Here is an 18295-nt window from a genome sequence, read left to right as displayed (position 1 = left end):
CACTGTGAGGCCCCGGAAACTTTGTTTGACCTGATTATCTTGTATCTACCCCAGCTCTGAAAAGATAGGAAGGATACAATATTACAATTATTGTTGTTATTACTATTATTACCAGCAATAATCTAGCAGGCAACAGTGTACGTAAGGTTCAGAAAAGCTTCTCTGCCATTGCGAACAGCCTGGCCCCATGGCCCCTATTTTACTTGTACATATCTATTCTATTTATTTTATTTTGTTAGTATGTTTGGTTTTGTTCTCTGTCTCCCCCTTATAGACTGTGAGCCCACTGTTGGGTAGGGACTGTCTCTATATGTTGCCAACTTGTACTTCCCAAGCGCTTAGTACAGTGCTCTGCACACAGTAAGTGCTCAACAAATACGACTGATGATGATGATGATGGCAGAGTAACGTCTTGGGAGTCAGAAGGACCTGGGTTCTAATCCCAGCTCTGCCACATGTCTGCTGTGTGACCTTGGGCAAATCACTTCACTTCTCTGGGCCTCAGTTCCCTCATCTGTAAAATGGGGATTAAGACTGTGAGCTCCACGTAGGACAGGGACTGTGCCCAACTTGATTAGCCTGTATCTACACCAGAGCTAAGTATGGTGCCTGGCACATAGTAAATGCTTAACAAATATCGCAATTATTATTATTAGTAGTAGAGACCCATGTTTCAGGGAGTTGCTGATGACCTCAAAGTCCCCACAGAAAAATAGGCTCCAGCTCTTCTGACCCTCCAGGCTTTTACAACCTCCCTCCCCACCGCCCATACTCTCCTCTGCCATGCTCAAATCCCAGCCAAAGTCTGTTGATCCTGAGGGCGGCTCCCTTTTGGCTGAATGATCAATCAATCAATCAATCAATCATATTTATTGAGCGCTTACTGTGTGCAGAGCACTGTACTAAGCGCTTGGGAAGTCCAAGCTGGCAACATATAGAGACAGTCCCTACCCAACAGTGGGCTCACAGTCTAGAAGGGGGACACAGAGAACAAAACCAAACATATTAACAAAATATTAACATATTAACAAGATAAAATAAATACAATAGATATGTACAAGTAAAATAAATGAATGAATGAATAAATAAATAAATAAATAAATAAATAAATAAGTGAATAAATAAATAAATAAATAGGGAATGATCTTTAAGCACCTCACAACGACCCTGATATTCACATATTCACACCCTGGGTCTTTCTTACGGGGAGGGGCCGGAAGAAGGGAGTGCTTACCATGTGCCAAGCACTGTCCTAAATGCTGGGGTAATCCTAAACTTTTCAGATTGGACACAGTCCATGTCCCACATGAGGCTCACCCTCTTAAATTGCCAAGATCCGCCCTTTCCTCTCCATCCAAACCGCTACCCTGCTCATTCAAGCTCTCATCCTATCCCGTCTGGACTACTGCACTAGCCTTCTCTCTGATCTCCCATCCTCGTGTCTCTCTCCACTTCAATCCATACTTCATGCTGCTGCCCGGATTATCTTTGTCCAGAAACGCTCTGGACATATTACTCCCCTCCTCAAAAACCTCCAATGGCTACCGATCAATCTGCGCATCAGGCAGAAACTCCTCACCCTGGGCTTCAAGGCTGTCCATCCCCTCGCCCCCTCCTACCTCACCTCCCTTCTCTCCTTCTACTGCCCAGCCCGCACCCTCCGCTCCTCCACCACTAATCTCCTCACTGTACCTCGCTCTCGCCTGTCCCGCCATCGACCCCCGGCCCACGTCATCCCCCGGGCCTGGAGTGCCCTCCCTCTGCCCCTCCGCCAAGCTAGCTTTCTTCCTCCCTTCAAGGCCCTGCTGAGAGCTCACCTCCTCCAGGAGGCCTTCCCACACTGAGCCCCTTCTTTCCTCTCCCCCTCGTCCCCCTCTCCATCCCCCCGTCTTACCTCCTTCCCTTCCCCACAGCACCTGTATATATGTATATATGGTTGTACATATTTATTACTCTATTTATTTATTTATTTATTTATTTTACTTGTACATTTCTATCCTACTTATTTTATTTTGTTGGTATGTTTGGTTCTGTTCTCTGTCTCCCCCTTTTAGACTGTGAGCCCACTGTTGGGTAGGGACTGTCTCTATGTGATGCCAATTTGTACTTCCCAAGTGCTTAGTACAGTGCTCTGCACATAGTAAGCGCTCAATAAATACGATTGATTGATTGATTGATTAAATCCCCATTTTCCAGAGGAGGTAACTGAGGCACAGAGAAGTGAAGTGTCTTGCCCAAAGTTACACAGCAAACAAGTGACGGAGCCAGAATTAGAACACAGAACCTGTCAATCTGATTAATAATAATAATAATAATAATGGCATTTATTAAGCGCTTGCTATGTGCAAAGCACTGTTCTAAGCGCTGGGGAGAATACAAGGTAATCAGGTTGTCCCACAGGGGGCTCACAGTCTTCATCCCTACTTTACAGATGAGGTAACTGAGGTGCAGAGAAGTTAAGTGACTTGCCCCAAGTCACACAGCTGACAAGTGGCAGAGCCAGAATTTGAACCCATGACCTCTGACTCCAAAGCCTGGGCTCTTTCCACTGAGCCACGCTAAGAGATGGGGGGTTTATCAGCATCCAGATGCCTGGTCATACTTCATTCAGTCATTCAATCGTATTTATTGAGTGCTTACTGTGTGCAGAGCACTGTACTAAGCGCTTGGGAAGTACAAGTTGGCAACAGAGACGGTCCCTACCCAACAACGGGCTCACAGTCTAGAAGGGGGGAGACAGACAACAAAACATATTAACAAAATAAAATAAATAGAATAGTAAATATGTACAAGTAAAAAAAATAGAGTAATAAATCTGTACAAACATATATACAGAGAAGCAGCGTGGCTCAGTGGAAAGAGCACGGGCTGGGGAGCCAGAGGCTCAGCCACTTAGCTGTGTGATCTTGGGCAAGTCACTTAACTTCTCTGGGCCTCAGTTCCCTCATCTGTAAAATGGGCATGAAGACTTTGAGCCCCCCGTGGGACAACCTGATGACCTTGTATCTACCCCAGTGCTTAGAACAGTGTTTGGCACATAGTAAGCGCTTAACAAATACCAACATTATTATTATTATTATTACTGGTGCGGTGGGGAGGGGAAGGAGGTAGGGCAGGGGGGATGGGGAGGGGGAGAGGAAGGAGGGGGCTCAGTCTGGGAGCCCAGGCAGAGGTGGATGAACCCTACGTACCCGACGCTACCATGGCAGCCCCTGGCATATGTGCCCAGCGTTGCTGGTTGGGGACACCCAGGGCCCGGAAGGGATCAAGCCCAAGTTACCTTTTCCCAGTTGAGATAAGCACTCAAGCAGTTCAGAACCTCTCCTCTGGCACGTTGCCGGGCAACAAGCTGGATAACAATAATAATAATAATAATAATGATAGCATTTATTAAGCGCTTACTATGTGCAAAGCACTGTTCTAAGCGCTGGGGGGGTTACAAGGTGAGCAGGTTGTCCCACGGGGGCTCACATTCTTCATCCCCATTTTACAGATGAGGGAACTGAGGCCCAGAGAAGTGAAGTGACTTGCCCAAAGTCACACAGCTGACAGTTGGCGGAGCCGGGATTTGAACCCACGACCTCTGACTCCAAAGCCCGGGCTCTTTCCACTGAGCCACGCTGCTTCTCCAACCACGCTGGATACATCTCACGGCTCCCAGCACTCTTCTCCCATGGCTCCGGGGGTCAGCTTAAACTGATTTTACTAGGAGCTGTGTTGGCTGCACAGACCCTTGGACATCAATCGACCAATCAATCAATCAATCAATGGCCTTTATTAAGAGCTTACTGTGTGCAGAGCACTCGCTAAGCACTCAGCATAATACCACAGAGTTGGTTGACGTGTTCCCTGCCCACAAGGAGCTTACAGTCTCGGGGGGGGGAGACAGACTTGAAAATAAATTACAAATAGGTACGTAAGTGCTCTTGGGCTGAGCCAAAGAGCCAAAAGCAAGGGCGAGGCCTAAGGGAGAGGGAGTAGAGGAAATAGGGGCTTAGTCGGGGAAGGCCTCTCGGGAGGAAATGTGATTTTAATAAGGCTTTGAAGATGGGGAGAGGGGTGGACCAGGTGATTGAATGCTTTATAGCCAATGGTAAAGAGATTCTGTTTGGTGCAGAGGTGAATGGGTGACTCCTGGGGACCGAACTGAAAAGATCCTTAGAAACATGCCCATGTCCTACCTCTGGCCTGAAACACCCTCCCTTCTCAAATCTGCCAAACACTCTTCCCCCTTCAAAGCCCTACTGAAGGCTCACCTCCTCCAAGAGGCCTTCCCAGACTAAGCCCCGCTCTTCCTCAGCTCCCCTTCCCTTCCACACAACTCACTCCCTTTGCTCTTCCCCCTCTCCCCACCCCACAGCACTTACGTATATATCTATAATTCTATTTATTTATATCGATGCCTGTTTATTTGCATTGATGTCTGTCTCCCCCCGCTAAACTGTCAGCCCACCCTGGGCAGGATTTCTCTCTTTACTACTGTACTGTATTTTCCAAGCGCTTAGTAAAGTGCTCTGCACACAGTAAGCGCTCGCTAAATACAACTGAATGGACTAGAGTGGGGACAGGCAGCTAGCTCAGTGAGGTGGCTGATGATTAGTTGAGGCGAGATAAGATGAGTGCTTAGATCAGTGTGGTATCAGTTTGGATGGAGAGGAAGAGGAGGATTTTAGGGACGTTGTCAAGGTAGAACAGATGGGATTTGGTGATAGACTGAATATACAGGTTGAATTTTAGACTGTGAGCCTACTGTTGGGTAGGGACTGTCTTTATATGTTGCCAACTTGTACTTCCCAAGCGCTTAGTACAGTGCTCTGCACACAGTAAGCGCCGCTAATCTCCTCACCGTACCTCGTTCTCGCCTGTCCCGCCGTCGAGCCCCGGCCCACGTCATCCCCCTGGCCTGGAACGCCCTCCCTCTGCCCATCCGCCAAGCTAGCTCTCTTCCTCCCTTCAAGGCCCTGCTGAGAGCTCACCTCCTCCAGGAGGCCTTCCCAGACTGAGCCCCTTCCTTCCTCTCCCCCTCGTCCCCCTCTCCATCCCCCCCATCTTACCTCCTTCCCTTCCCCACAACACCTGTATATATGTATATATGTTTGTACATATTTATTACTCTATTTATTTATCTATTTTTTTTGTACATATCTATTCTATTTATTTTATTTTGTTAGTATGTTTGGTTTTGTTCTCTGTCTCCCCCTTTTAGACTGTGAGCCCACTGTTGGGTAGGGACTGTCTCTATATGTTGCCAATTTGTACTTCCCAAGCGCTTAGTATAGTGCTCTGCACATAGTAAGCGCTCAATAAATACGATTGATGATGATGATGATGATGATCGATTGACTGATTGATTGAACGAGAGAGATGACAGTCGTCCAGAAAGAGTGGTTATCCCTTAGTGGTCCTTTTCTTTTAACTGGAGACACGGGGCCATCTGCTTCTCTCAAACTCACTGTCTCTCTCTGCCAGGGTCAGATCAGGCTCCAGGGCATTTGGGGTGGCGGTGGCGGAAGCGAGTTTCACGTGGTTATCCAGGGCCTGGCAGTTCCCCACCCCGCAGGACAGCACTGAGGACAGTCTGGCTTCCGTCCCTTCCTCCCACCACAAACGCAGGCCCACAGCAGCCAGGGAGCAGCAGCTGATCGGTCCCGGGGCCAAATGACATCTGCTGGGAGCCAGCTAACTGTGAAGGGCCGGAAACACGGGGCTCCCGAGGGACGGCAGGGCGGGGAGCGGAGCCCGACTCCGGCCTCTTTTTCCCTTTTCAGATTTCCAGGACGAGATGTCAATGATGAGGAACAGAACGGGGCAGGAAGATGCCAAGGAGCTCACACCCACCCACATTTTTTTAATGGCATTTATTAAAAATAAACAATAAATTTATTATTTATTATTATATACTATAAATTATAGTTACAAATTATAAATGATATTAAATATTATTAAATTGATAATTTAATTATTTAATTAAGATATTAAAAATGATAAATTAGACTGTGAGCCCACTGTTGGGTAGGGACTGTCTCTGTATGTTGCCAATTTGTACTTCCCAAGCGCTTAGTACAGTGCTCTGCACATAGTAAGCGCTCAATAAATACGATTGATGATGATGATGATGATTTATTAAGCGCTTACTATGTGCAATGCACTGTTCTAAGTGCTGGGGAGGTTACAAGGTGGTCAGGTTGTCCCGTGGGGGGCTCACAGTCTTAATCCCCATTTTACAGATGAGGGAACTGAGGCACAGAGAAGTGAAGTGACTTGCCCAAAGTCACACAGCTGACAATTGGCGGAGCCGGGATTTGAACCCATGACCTCTGACTCCATAGCTCATGCTCTTTCTACTGAGCCACGCTGCTTCTCTGTCCTTCCTTGTCCTTCACCCTCACCCTGGCGCTCACAGACCGCCCAGAATCCTCGAGCTGGAAGGGACCACAAGCGGTCATCTAATCCAGCACCCTGCCTCCGGGCCAAACCGCTCCTAATCCAGTCAAGGCAGTTGTCTGTCATCATCATCATCATCAATCATATTTATTGAGCGCTTCCTGTGTGCAGAGCACTGTACTAAGCGCTTGGGAAGTACAAGTTGGCAACATATAGAGACAGTCCCTACCCAACAGTGGGCTCACAGTCTGTCCTAGTTTGAAAAGTCTCCAGCCCTCCCAACCCCAAGTGATATTTCACTCCCTATATTGTCAGGAACTTCTTTTTCATACCAACTTGTTTGTTGAGATTTTACCTTAACCGTTTAGACTGGGCTTTCTCAAAATGCTTCAAAGAATAATAATAACAATAATAATACTTGCGGTATTTGCAAAGCGCTTATGACGTGCCGGGCACCAAACTACGCACTGGGATGGATACAAGCAAATTGGTTTGGACACGGTCCTTGTCCCACATGGTGCTCACAGTCTTAATCCCCATTTTACGGATGAGGTAACCGAGGCACAGAGAAGTGAAATGATTTGCCCAAGGTCACACAGCAGGCAAGGGGCAGAGCCGGGATTAGAAACGCGGTCTTCTGACTCCCAGCCGTGTATTCTATCCACTAGGCCTGGTTTTGAATCCTGGCTCTGCCATGTGTCTGCTGTGTGACCACGGGCAAGTCACTCAGCTTCTCTGGGCCTCAGTTACCTCATCTGTAAAATGGGGTTAAGACTGTAAACCCCATGTGGGACATGGACTGTGTTTGACTTGATTGGCTTGTACCTACCCCAATGCTTAGTGCAGCGTGGCTCAGTGGAAAGAGCCCGGGCTTTGGAGTCAGAGGTCATGGGTTCAAATTCCCGCTCTGCCAATTGTCAGCTGTGTGACGTTGGGCAAGTCACTTCACTTCTCTGGGCCTCAGTGACCTCATCTGTCAAATGGGGATTAAGACTGTGAGCCCCACATTGGACAACCTGATCACCTTGTATCCCCCCCAGTGCTTAGAACAGTGCTTTGCACATAGTAAGCATTTAACAAATACCATTATTATAGAGAAGCAGCGTGGCTCAGTGGAAAAAGCCCGGGCTTGGGAGCCAGAGGTCAAGGGTTCGAGTCCCGGCTCCGCCACTTGTCAGCTGTGTGACCTTGGGTAAGTCACTTAACTTCTCTGAGCCTCAGTTCCCTCATCTGTAAAATGGGGATGAAGACTGTGAGCCCCACATGGGACAACCTAATCACCTTGTATCCCCCCCAGTGCTTAGAACAGTGCTTTGCACATAGTAACCGTTTAACAAATGCCATCATTATTATTATTATTATTATTACAGTGCTTGGCACATAGCATGCACTTTAACAAATACCATCTTAAAAAAAGTATTTTTACATTAAGTTTTATTTTCTGGGTTTGATACCCCTTTGGGTGTATCTGTAAGTCTTCAAACCCCTAGTAAAATCACAGCTTCTCCAAGAGGACTTGCCCAACTGAGTCATTTCCCCTATTCACCCTCTCTTCTGTGTCACCTATGCACTTTCATCTGCATCCCTGCTTAGGCCCTTGATATTGTCTTCACCCCCAGCCCCACAACAATTATGCACATATCCTTATACTCTCCCATTTCCCCTAACTGTAATTTATATTAATATTTGCCTTTCTCCCCACCCCATCCCTGCCTTTTTTGATATGGTACTTGGAAAGCACTTACTATGGGCCAGGCACAAATACTTATACTAACGATGATAATAATAATTGTGGCATCTGTTATGTGCTCACTATGTGCCAAGCACTGAACTAAGCACTGGAGTAGATCATCATCATCATCACCATCAATCGTATTTATTGAGTGCTTACTGTGTGCAGAGCACTGTACTAAGCGCTTGGGAAGTACAAGTTGGCAACATATAGAGACAGTCCCTACCCAACAGTGGGCTCACAGTCTAAAAGGGGGAGACAGAGAACAAAACCAAACATACTAACAAAATAAAATAAATAGAATAGATATGTACAAGTAAAATAAATAAATAGAGTAACAAATATGTACAAACATATATACATATATACAGGTGCTGTGGGGAAGGGAAGGAGGTAAGATGGGGGGGGGGATGGAGAGGGGGACGAGGGGATACAAGATACCAGATACAAGATAGATACAAGATAAACAAGTTGGACATAATCCCTGTCCTAAATGAGGCTCCAATCTAAATTGGAGAGAGAAGGATTTAATCCCCATTTTACAGATAAGGAAATTGAGGCACAGAGAATTGAGGTGACTTACCCAAGGTCACATGGCAGTCATGTGACAGAGCCGGGATTAAAATGCCAGTCCTCAACACTCCCAGACTTGCACTCTTTCAACTAGGCCACGCTTCTTCTTTAGACTGCAAACTCCATGTGGGTAGGGAAAGTGTCCTTGACTCTACCATACTGTACTCTCTAAAGCACCTAGTACACTGCTCAATATACAGTAAGAGCTCAATAAATACCACTGACTGATGTTTGATTGGCTTCACCATGTATCTCGCCTTCTTGGTGTTTCGACACCTACTCATCACAGTGGAAACTGTTCCCCACTCAGGCAATCGTACTTATTGAGCGCTCACTGTGTGCAGAGGACTGTACTAAGTGCTTGGGACAGTACAATAGACGCTGTATCAGACACATTCCCTGGCCACAACAAGCTTTACAGTCTAGAGTGGGCTTAGAGACCACCGAGCCCTCGGGCCCTCAGAAGAGGCTGCGGTGCAGATGTGAGCTCTAGGCGCCTCCCCCATCCTGCTCTGTATACTGACCGGGGAGGGGGTATCAGACTGTGAGCCCACTGTTGGGTAGGGACTGTCTCTATATGTTGCCAATTTGTACTTCCCAAGCGCTTAGTACAGTGCTCTGCACATAGTAAGCGCTCAATAAATACGATTGATGATGATGATGATGATGACAAGGAGAGGGGAGGAGGGAGAAAGCGTGAAAGACGACAAGAAGAAGCTTCACAGTTTTTTACAACAGACCCGGACCAGCTTCACCTTAAGTTTTTTTGGTTTTGTTCTCTGTCTCCCCCTTTTAGACTGTGAGCCCACTGTTGGATAGGGACTGTCTCTATATGGTGCCAACTTGTACTTCCCAAGCGCTTAGTACAGTGCTCTGCACACAGTAAGCGCTCAATAAATACGACTGATTGATTGATTGACTTTTAAAAGGCAGAAATCACCAAGCCAGTTAGGGCCATTCATTCCGACCCAGCTCGGCTCTGCCTCAGCCTCCGCTGGAACCACGGGCCGTTCATCTCCCGGGGTTGGCGAACCGGACAATATTAAGACGGCTCTTCCCCTTGTCTGACAAAGGAACCAGACCGGATTGAATTCCCCTGCCTCAATGTGGCCATTAGTTCTCATAAGCCCCGTCAACTATGATCTCCCTCTTTCCATTTCATGTACTTCCCACCGGGGATGGAAGAGACCATCTCCACCCTTTCAGAGCCACCGATTCCCCACAGATTTACAATCTACAGTGGTCCCCCAAATGGATGTTTGCCTGGCTCCTTGGTCGCCCTATCTTCTGAAACTTCCATCGACAACCCAGGCCCATTGCTTGGGGAGAGGAGGGAGGCACGGACGGCCGTTGCTGTGAGCCCCAGCCCTTAGAAGGACCCTTCCTGAAGCTCTTTCATTTTTTACAGTATTGGTTAAGTGCTTACTATATGCCAGGCGCTGTACTAAGTGCTGGGGTAGGTACAAGCTAATCAGATTGGACACAGTCCACGTCCCACACAGGACTCACAGTCTTAATCCCCCTTTTACAAATGAGGCAACTGAGGCCCAGAGAAGTGACGTGACTCGCCCACAGTCACACAGCAGACATGTGGCGGAGCCAGGATTAGAACCCAGGTCCTTCTGAGTGCCTGGTCCCTGCTCAATTCACTAAGCCACGCTGCTCCTCTGTACCCTCCCGAGCGCTTAGTAATAGCGCTCTGCGTGTCGTAAGTGCTCAATAAATCCCCCTGATCGAAGGATTGACTGCTTGATTTGCGTGCCGATTGTGGGAGAGACAGCGTTGGCACTGCAATGAAACACTTGGCCCGTGGAGGCAGGAAAAGGCAGGAAGAACTCGAAAAATGCTTTAAAAAAAAAAAATTACTGGGACTTTCCTAAGTGGGGACCAACCCGGCCATTATGTCATTAGGAAAAACTGATGCATCTCTGTTGAGGAAAGAAACCCCTCACTCTGAAAGCCACTAAATGCCTCTTGGAAGCCACAACAATAAAGACTTTTCGGCAGAGGCATCAGTACACTGTGAATGAGCAGAACCAGAGGCTTCAATCTATGGCTCATGAATTACTCACACTTCTGGAAGGGCGGAGGTGGGGGAAAGAATAGCTGCACGCTATTCAATTCACTCCAACTTTTTCTGAACCAAAACTAACCCTTGACTTGGAAAATCACGACTCAAAGGCCCATTGTTAGGGACCTGCAGACTGGAGGATATAAAGTCCACAACAAACTCCTTGACCGTTCCCCGCCCCCCTAAAGAAAAATGGTTATTAGCAGTGTTTGACTGAAATTCCCTCGGTTGACTCACATTCATATTCCCATTGATCTCTGCCACGGACTCGTCTTCGGTAGGAAACTGATAGATAAGGACCCCGTTGCTGACGAGCTCGCTGGTGATTTTAATTTTGAATTTCGTCAGTTCGCTCTTGGAAATGGCATCGGACTTGGCAATGATGGGAATGATGTTGACCTACGAGAGGAAAGAGTCATTAATGAGGTGACGATGGTTCCCATTCACCCGCACAGATCCCGCTGGGCAGAGATCGCGACTACCAACTCTGTTGTACTGCACCTTCCCAAGCGTTTAATGCAGTTCTCTGCTCACAGTAGGCGCTCAATAAATACCATCAAGACGATCAAAACACACAAGCCCAATTCCCCGCTCTAGACTGGAAGCTCCTCAAGGGTAGAGAATGTGTCTACCAAATCTTTTGAATCGTATTCCCCCAAGTCCTTGGTCCAGGACAACTGGGTCCAACCTGATTATCTTGTATCTACTCCAGTGCTTAGTACAGTGCCTGGCACATTGTAAGCGCTTAACAAATACCATTTAATTTTTTTAAAAAAAGGGAGGGGGGAGGACAGTCCTAAACTCATCCTTGCTCCATTACAGTACATTGTTCTGCCCTGGAGGCCTTCCCAGACTGAGCCCCTTCCTTCCTCTCCCCCTCTCCATCCCCCCATCTTACTTCCTTCCCTTCCCCACAGCACCTGTATATATGTATATATGTTTATACATATTTTTTACTCTATTTATTTATTTATTTATTTATTTTATTTGTACATATCTATTCTATTTATTTTATTTTGTTAGTATGTTTGGTTTTGTTCTCTGTCTCCAACTTTTAGACTGTGAGCCCACTGTTGGGTAGGGACTGTCTCTATATGTTGCCAATTTGTACTTCCCAAGCGCTTAGTACAGTGCTCTGCACATAGTAAGCGCTCAATAAATACGATTGATGATGATGATTACAGTAGGAGCAGGAACTCAGCTGCGCTTTCTCGCCTCCTCCAACGATGCTGCATTCCCTCCCCCTCCAACTCCAAGAATTCCCTCCGGAGAAAGGAGAGTCCTGGGGATTATCCCTGGGCCTACGCCACACTCCGTACCTTGCTGTCTAGCTTCTTCATGGTCACCAAGTCCAGAGATTTCAAGGAGTGGCCAGTCGGGGCAATGAAGTACAAGCAGGCATGGATGCGGGAGTCGTGGTAACTGTGCAAGACCCGCCTGATCTTCAGCTCTTCCTGGAGATAAGTCTCAAACTGGGCGTCGATGAACTCCACGATGGGCTTGTAGCTTGGGGACACAAAACAGGAAAGACACTTCAGAGGCAGCCCGAGAACACTATTTGTTCTGGACGTCTTGGCCTTTCAAGAACCGGTTGTCGCTGGAGCAGGGAAGCAGGCCCCAGCCGAGCGTGAACGCTGCAGCCCAGGCATGAGTTCTTGCAGCAAATGTAGCCCTTCAGAGGCAAACCCAGGCCTCTGGACGGGCAACAAGCCTGGCATCCATCGCTGCCATGCAACTTAAGAGGCCCAAGCATCGGTCCCCAAACTGTACTGTGGCCCGGGACCCCCCCCGTCTCTGCTGGGTGACCTTGGGCAAATCAACCAACTTCTCTGTGTCTCAGTAAAATGGGGACTAAATCCTAATTCCTCCTACTTAGACTACTTACACACAGGGACTGTGTCCAGTCTGATTAATTTCTATCCACCCCGGTGCTCAGAACAGTTCTTGGCACATAGTAAGTGCTTAACAAGTACTATTAGTATTATCGGTAGTATAATAGTACTAACAATAGTGTTCTGCACACAGTACAGTGCTCTGCACACAGTACAGTACAGTGCTCTGCACACAGTAAGCGCTAATAAATACGACTGAATGAATGAATTGTTATTATTATAATAATCTACGCCAAGACTGATGCTTGACACAGGATTAGTGCTTGATAAATACCATTACTACGGCTTCTGAAGCAGCCTGGACTAGTGGAAAGAGCAGGGGCCTGGGAGTGTGAGTACTTGGTTTCTAATCCCCGCTCTTCTACCTACCTGCCGTGTGGATTTGGGCAAATCACTCTGCGGGCCCCAGTTGCCTCAACTGTACAAAGGATGTTCAACATCTGTCCTCTCTCTTTTTTAGACTGCAAATCCCATGAGGGTCAGGGGTTATCTTCCATCTCCCCCAGCATTCAGTACAGTATTTGACACATACTAAGCACTTAACCAACACCACAATAATTACTTCTGTGGGGACCTCTGGCCGACGGGGCTCAGAATTGCTAGCGGGGCTTGGAGCGGGAAGTGGCCGGCTTGGGACCTCCCTCTGCGATGAAAGCAGAGTGGAGCGGTGGAGACGTCGGGCCAGCCCAGAGCACACCATGATGATGTGCCACACTCTGTCTTCGAGGTTGGCCAACACCCGGCTGGGGTAGCTCTGCCCGGCCCCAGAGTGCTAAGTTGGTCCGGTACTGAGGGCTGGCTCTGGGCTGGGCCCCAAAACGGTCAAAGCGTTAGGCTCTTTCTCATAAGGTTGGGACTTTCCAGTCAATCATATTTACCAATCAATCAATCGCATTTATGGAGCGCTTACTGTGGGAAGACCACTATACCGGGCGCTTGGGAGAGTACAATATAACAGGGTGGGTAAACACATTCCTTGCCCACAAGGAAAGTGCAGGCTGGACGGGGAGACCAGATGTGAATATAAATGATCGCTAGATCTGAGTGTTGGGTATAATCCCCTCAAAGGCCCTGGAGCAAGGAGCTGGGGGCCAGCCACCCGCTCTTCTTGCAGGGAGGAAGACACGCTTCCCAACGACCCCCGCTTCCTCAGCTTCTGAGGTTGCCCCAGGTGTTTCTCCCCCTATTCCCTTGGCTGGCACCAGGCAAACGTAAGGTCACAGCAGTGCTACGTCCGCGCAGCTCAACAGCATGGCTTTCACCCCGGAAGGGCACGGCTAAAGGATGAGTCGAGCCCGGGGCCCTTGGCTAGCCTGGGCTTTGAAGGAGTTCCCTTTCACAGGAGGAAAAAAGGGAGGTTTGAAGAAAAAGCTATTTTCAGAAGCGAAAGCTTTTGTTGGGGTCTGAATGGAATTTTTATAGAAAAAAAACCCTGTAAAACTGCATCTTTCCTTTTGCTCTCCAATTCTAATCAACCGTATTTATTGAGCGTCTATTGTGTGCAAAGCTTACTGTCTGCAAAGCATCGGACACATTTCCTGTCCACAACAAGCTCACACTTTAGAGGGGGAGACTGATATTAATATAAATAAATGAATGAATGAATGAATGAATGAATGAATGAATAAATAAATAACAGATATATACATTTCCAGATATAAATATATTTCCAGGTTGGAAAATGAAAAAAAAAGAAAGACAAGAGCCACAGTGGTTTCTCCTGGAACAGCCAAGTTAGACATTAACGCGCTAGCCTCCCTCACCTGTCTTCCTTGTTGATCTGGTCCCCAAAGCCCACCGTACTCACGACGGTCAGCTTCAGGTTCACGTTACTCTCCTGAAGGTCATAGGTGCTGGACTTGAGTTGGACCCCGGGCTGCGAGTGGGAGGCCGGTTCCCCTTCAAACTTGGTGTTGAACAGGGTGTCCATGAGCGTCGATTTGCCCAGTCCCGTTTCCCCTGAAAGTCAAGAGGCCACGGGTTAGGAAGCTTCCCGGCTCCCCCTCGGCCACATCCCGCAGTGGAACAAATCTGGGTTGGAATTAGTCGGCGGATCATCTGGCCTATTCACTTCCCCACCGGCTCCCTTCTGCTGACTTACAGCATCTCCCCGAGACGTGTACGTATCCTGCTTGGAAACTGGACGGGCTCCTCAAGGATCGCCAGACTCCGCCTGGAGCACTCACTGAATGCAGAACACTGTCCTAGACACTGCGGGGAGTCGCAATAAAAGAACAGGATGCCTGCCGGGTCCTCACGGAGCTGACTGTCAATGAGAGAGTCGGAGCAGACCCCCTTCATAAAACACCAGGGAACACGCACACCTGCTCAACTCATTTATTTTGAACCCTCTAGCTTTAAATATTATCTCTATTTTTGTCTCCCCCATTAGAGTCTAAGTTCTTTGTGTAGGTGGCTTAGTGGAAAGAGCACGGCCTTGGGAGTCAGAGGTCGTGGGTTCTAATGCCGACTCCACCACTTATCAGCTGTGTGACTTTGGGCAAGTCACTTAACTTCCCTGTGCCTCAGTTACATCATCTGCAAAATGGGGATTAAGACTGTAAGCCCCATGTGGGGCACCCTGATCACCTTGCATCCCCCCCCCAGTGCTTAGAACAGTGCTTGGCACATAGTAAGTGCTTAACAAATACCATCATTATTATTATTATATGTGAGCAGAGAACGTGCCACTGAATTGACCGTACTTCCCAAGCACTTAGTACAGTTCACTTCCCCAAGGGGGTGCTCAATAAACATGGCTGCAACTCCTACTACTATTAAAGAAGACAAAATGGATTCATAAAGCCAAGAGCACTAACTTTAGGGGACCAGGGTGGTTGGCGGCGGGACAGTAGCAACCATCAGTCCCACGGCTTTTGGGTTAGACAAGGTCCCTCGTTCCCACAGGGCTCCCAATCTAAGACCAGAATAGGAGCAAAGGGGCATGTGACAGTTGCATAACAAACAATGAAACAATAAAAAACTCCAAAGGAGACATAAAAGGCAAGGCCCACAGTAAAGAGAATGAGAGCAACAGGGCACTGGCTAGAGGGGTGGGGTTTCTGGCTCCCTGGGGCTCAGAGTGCAACAGGTCAGGTGAAAGAGAGCCCAGACAGGGGGCTCACAGCACTGCCGCCCAGTCACAACTGAAGCCTTCCCGATTTTCTAAATCTGTGGAGAAGTCATGGTCTCTACTTAGTCCCTTGCAGACCTGCTAGCCCGGGACTAGTTGGGGGCACAGGCCTAAGGTGGTCTGATGTCGGGGGGCTGGGGGTACAGTGCTATAGCAGTTACACATGTGTGTAGATATATGTCTCCATCTCCTCACCCCATGTGTGCCTATACCTCTCATTTGTTCCCTAGCTCAGCTCCAGGGACCCCACCCTCAAAAAGAAAAGCTGGCACCCTACGTAAGCATGACAGAGTCAGAAAACTGTTCATTTCCCGCAGTGTGACGAGATCCGGAGGGATGCTCAGAGTTTTGGGAGGGCTCTGATCTCAAGATATACATTTGGGCCTGAGCCGGAGCCCCAGCCTAGCCCGGCCCTCAGGCCAGCGGGGACTCCGAGCGGAGCCGGATGAGTTCGGCCCTCCCCTGTCTGGGACAAACATGGCAGCTGCGATGTCATTCTATGACCACTTTGATGGTTCATGATGGGAAGGCCCTGGATGCCCACTGGGCTCCGAGCTCCACCACTCTCTGGGCACACTTGCAGCCTCCCCTGAGCCAGGAGGAGCCCCAGCATCAGAGGGCCAGGGCCTAGGCCCCAAACTGTCAACCCAATGGAGCTCCACTAGGATCAACCCACGTTGGGCGAACCCTATCACTTTTTTTCTCCACAACTTCTCCAGGGCCCATCCCTTCCCCTCCATCCAAACAGCCATCATATCGGCCTCCAGGTCCCGACTCCAATCTCACCTCTCCCCGCTCCAGTCAACGCCTCACACTGCTACTCAGGGCATTTTTCTAAAACACTGTTCTACTCACGTCTCCCCACTTGAAAAACCTCAAAGAGCTGTCCGTTCCTCCCCACGTCAGTCAGAAACATCCGGGCACTAGCTCGCAGGCCTTCAATTAGCTCTCGCCTTCTTCCCGATCTACTCTCTTGTCCCACTTTCCCTCAGCTCACACTGCATTTCTCTCAAGCCAGTCTGCTCAATGGGCCTCATTCACATCTCTCCCACCATAACAATCTCTTGCCTATACCATCCCCTAAGCTAGGACTTCCTCCTCCTTCATATCTAACAGATCTGAGCTCTTTCCATCTTCACAGCCCCTCTGCAAGACCATTTCCTCCAGGAGGCCTTCCCTCATTACACACACACTCTCTCTTTCTCTTCCCCTGCCCCGACTCATGCCCTCCCGTGTGCCACCAGGTGAGACTGGAGAAGCTGTTCTCATGGCTCTGGAGAGGTGCTGATCCATCCCTTTGGAGGAAGGGAGGGAGGGGGGAGGAAGGAAGGAAAGAGAGACATGGTTGTCAGTCCCTGCTCTGACTCTCTGAGAGGAAACGGGAAGCTTTTACAGCAGTGACCAAGTCACGGCCCAGGATTGAGGGTTAAACCCCTTCAGTTGGGCCCAAAAGCCAAGCCTCAGTCCTCCCCGCCTCGAGATGGGACGGGGAAGCTGCCTGGGCCCAGGGCTCCTGGAGACCCTTTCAGTTACTCCTGGCTCAACCAACTAACGCAGGTCTCCCCTGCCTCCTAAATCCAGGGACCGGGAGAAGCCAGTGGCCCCGTCTCCGGGGTCCCAGGTCCCCCAGTCGCTTCCTGCTGCTCCTGCTCAGCCGGGCCCGGCTGCCAGACGCCGAGCAGCTCCCAAGGCTCCCGGCCAGGAAGACTCCGTTTCCCACTACAGCCTGCGAAATCCGTTCCCAGCAAAAAGCAGAGACCACGCTTCCTCTGCAGGGACAGAAAATATTTGAAACTTGAGGCAAGCCAGCAAAGGAGAGAATACGACTGGAGGAGCCAGCGGCCAGAGTCAGTCAGCCCGAAGTTTCTCCCTGAGGGGTGCTTGGGGTGGCCGGGGCCGGGGATGGCTGGAGGGTTGCCCAATTAGCAATCGGCCCTTGCTCCCCATCCCGCTATCTCTCTTTCCCCAGCTGCACAAAGGGAGACAGGGGGTCTGCTCGGGTCTGCAGGAAGGAGCAGTGGGGAAGGCGGGCTCTAAATGGCTGCCAAGGGGAGTGTCCCGGCCATCAAACGCTGAACACTAGCCAAACCGGAAACAAGAAACGAGGCCTGACTCGGGGGAATCTTAATGCATGCGGCTTTCGAAAAAGTAGAACAAGCAGTAAGCACATCGCTGGTGGCTGTCTCCATTTCCAATTTTCCATTAGCGTGACGGCTTTGGCTGGCTGACTTAGTCTAGGGCCCTGCCCCCGTGCTCCCCCCCCAAGCCCCCGAGGGTGGCCCTTGGCCCCACATGACCTCCAACCCGGCAGCTGCCACTCCCGGGTCCTTCAACACCTCAGCAGACAATAAAATGCCCATCCACTTCCGGCTGCACGTGCTTGGGAAGACAGGCAGAATCCTCTGGGATCCACCCCTCGAGGTGAAGTGATGTTGTAGGACTGGCTGGAAAACAGTCCTCTGGTCTCCAAAGAGCTGGGCAGAGCACAGCTTCTGTGGCAGGGCGCTTAC

At 49.2% G+C, this 18295-nt stretch overlaps 1 protein-coding gene across 2 annotated transcripts in view; it reads right to left on the bottom strand.

The window, feature by feature from the left end:
- SEPTIN6 (septin 6) overlaps window positions 1-18295 on the bottom strand; it is a 62379-nt gene that overhangs the window by 22287 nt on the left and 21797 nt on the right. For both annotated transcript variants that reach the window (XM_038747916.1, XM_038747917.1), the window contains exons 3-5: window positions 14416-14611; window positions 12080-12266; window positions 10998-11159 (exon numbers count right to left, since the gene is read on the bottom strand). In XM_038747916.1, the coding sequence (XP_038603844.1) occupies window positions 10998-11159; window positions 12080-12266; window positions 14416-14611 (545 nt within the window). The remainder of the gene's footprint in view (window positions 1-10997; window positions 11160-12079; window positions 12267-14415; window positions 14612-18295) is intronic.

Source organism: Tachyglossus aculeatus, chromosome 6 (genome assembly GCF_015852505.1).
Source record: "Tachyglossus aculeatus isolate mTacAcu1 chromosome 6, mTacAcu1.pri, whole genome shotgun sequence".
Lineage (NCBI taxonomy): Eukaryota > Metazoa > Chordata > Mammalia > Monotremata > Tachyglossidae > Tachyglossus > Tachyglossus aculeatus.
This window is presented reverse-complemented; position numbering and strand designations above follow the sequence as displayed.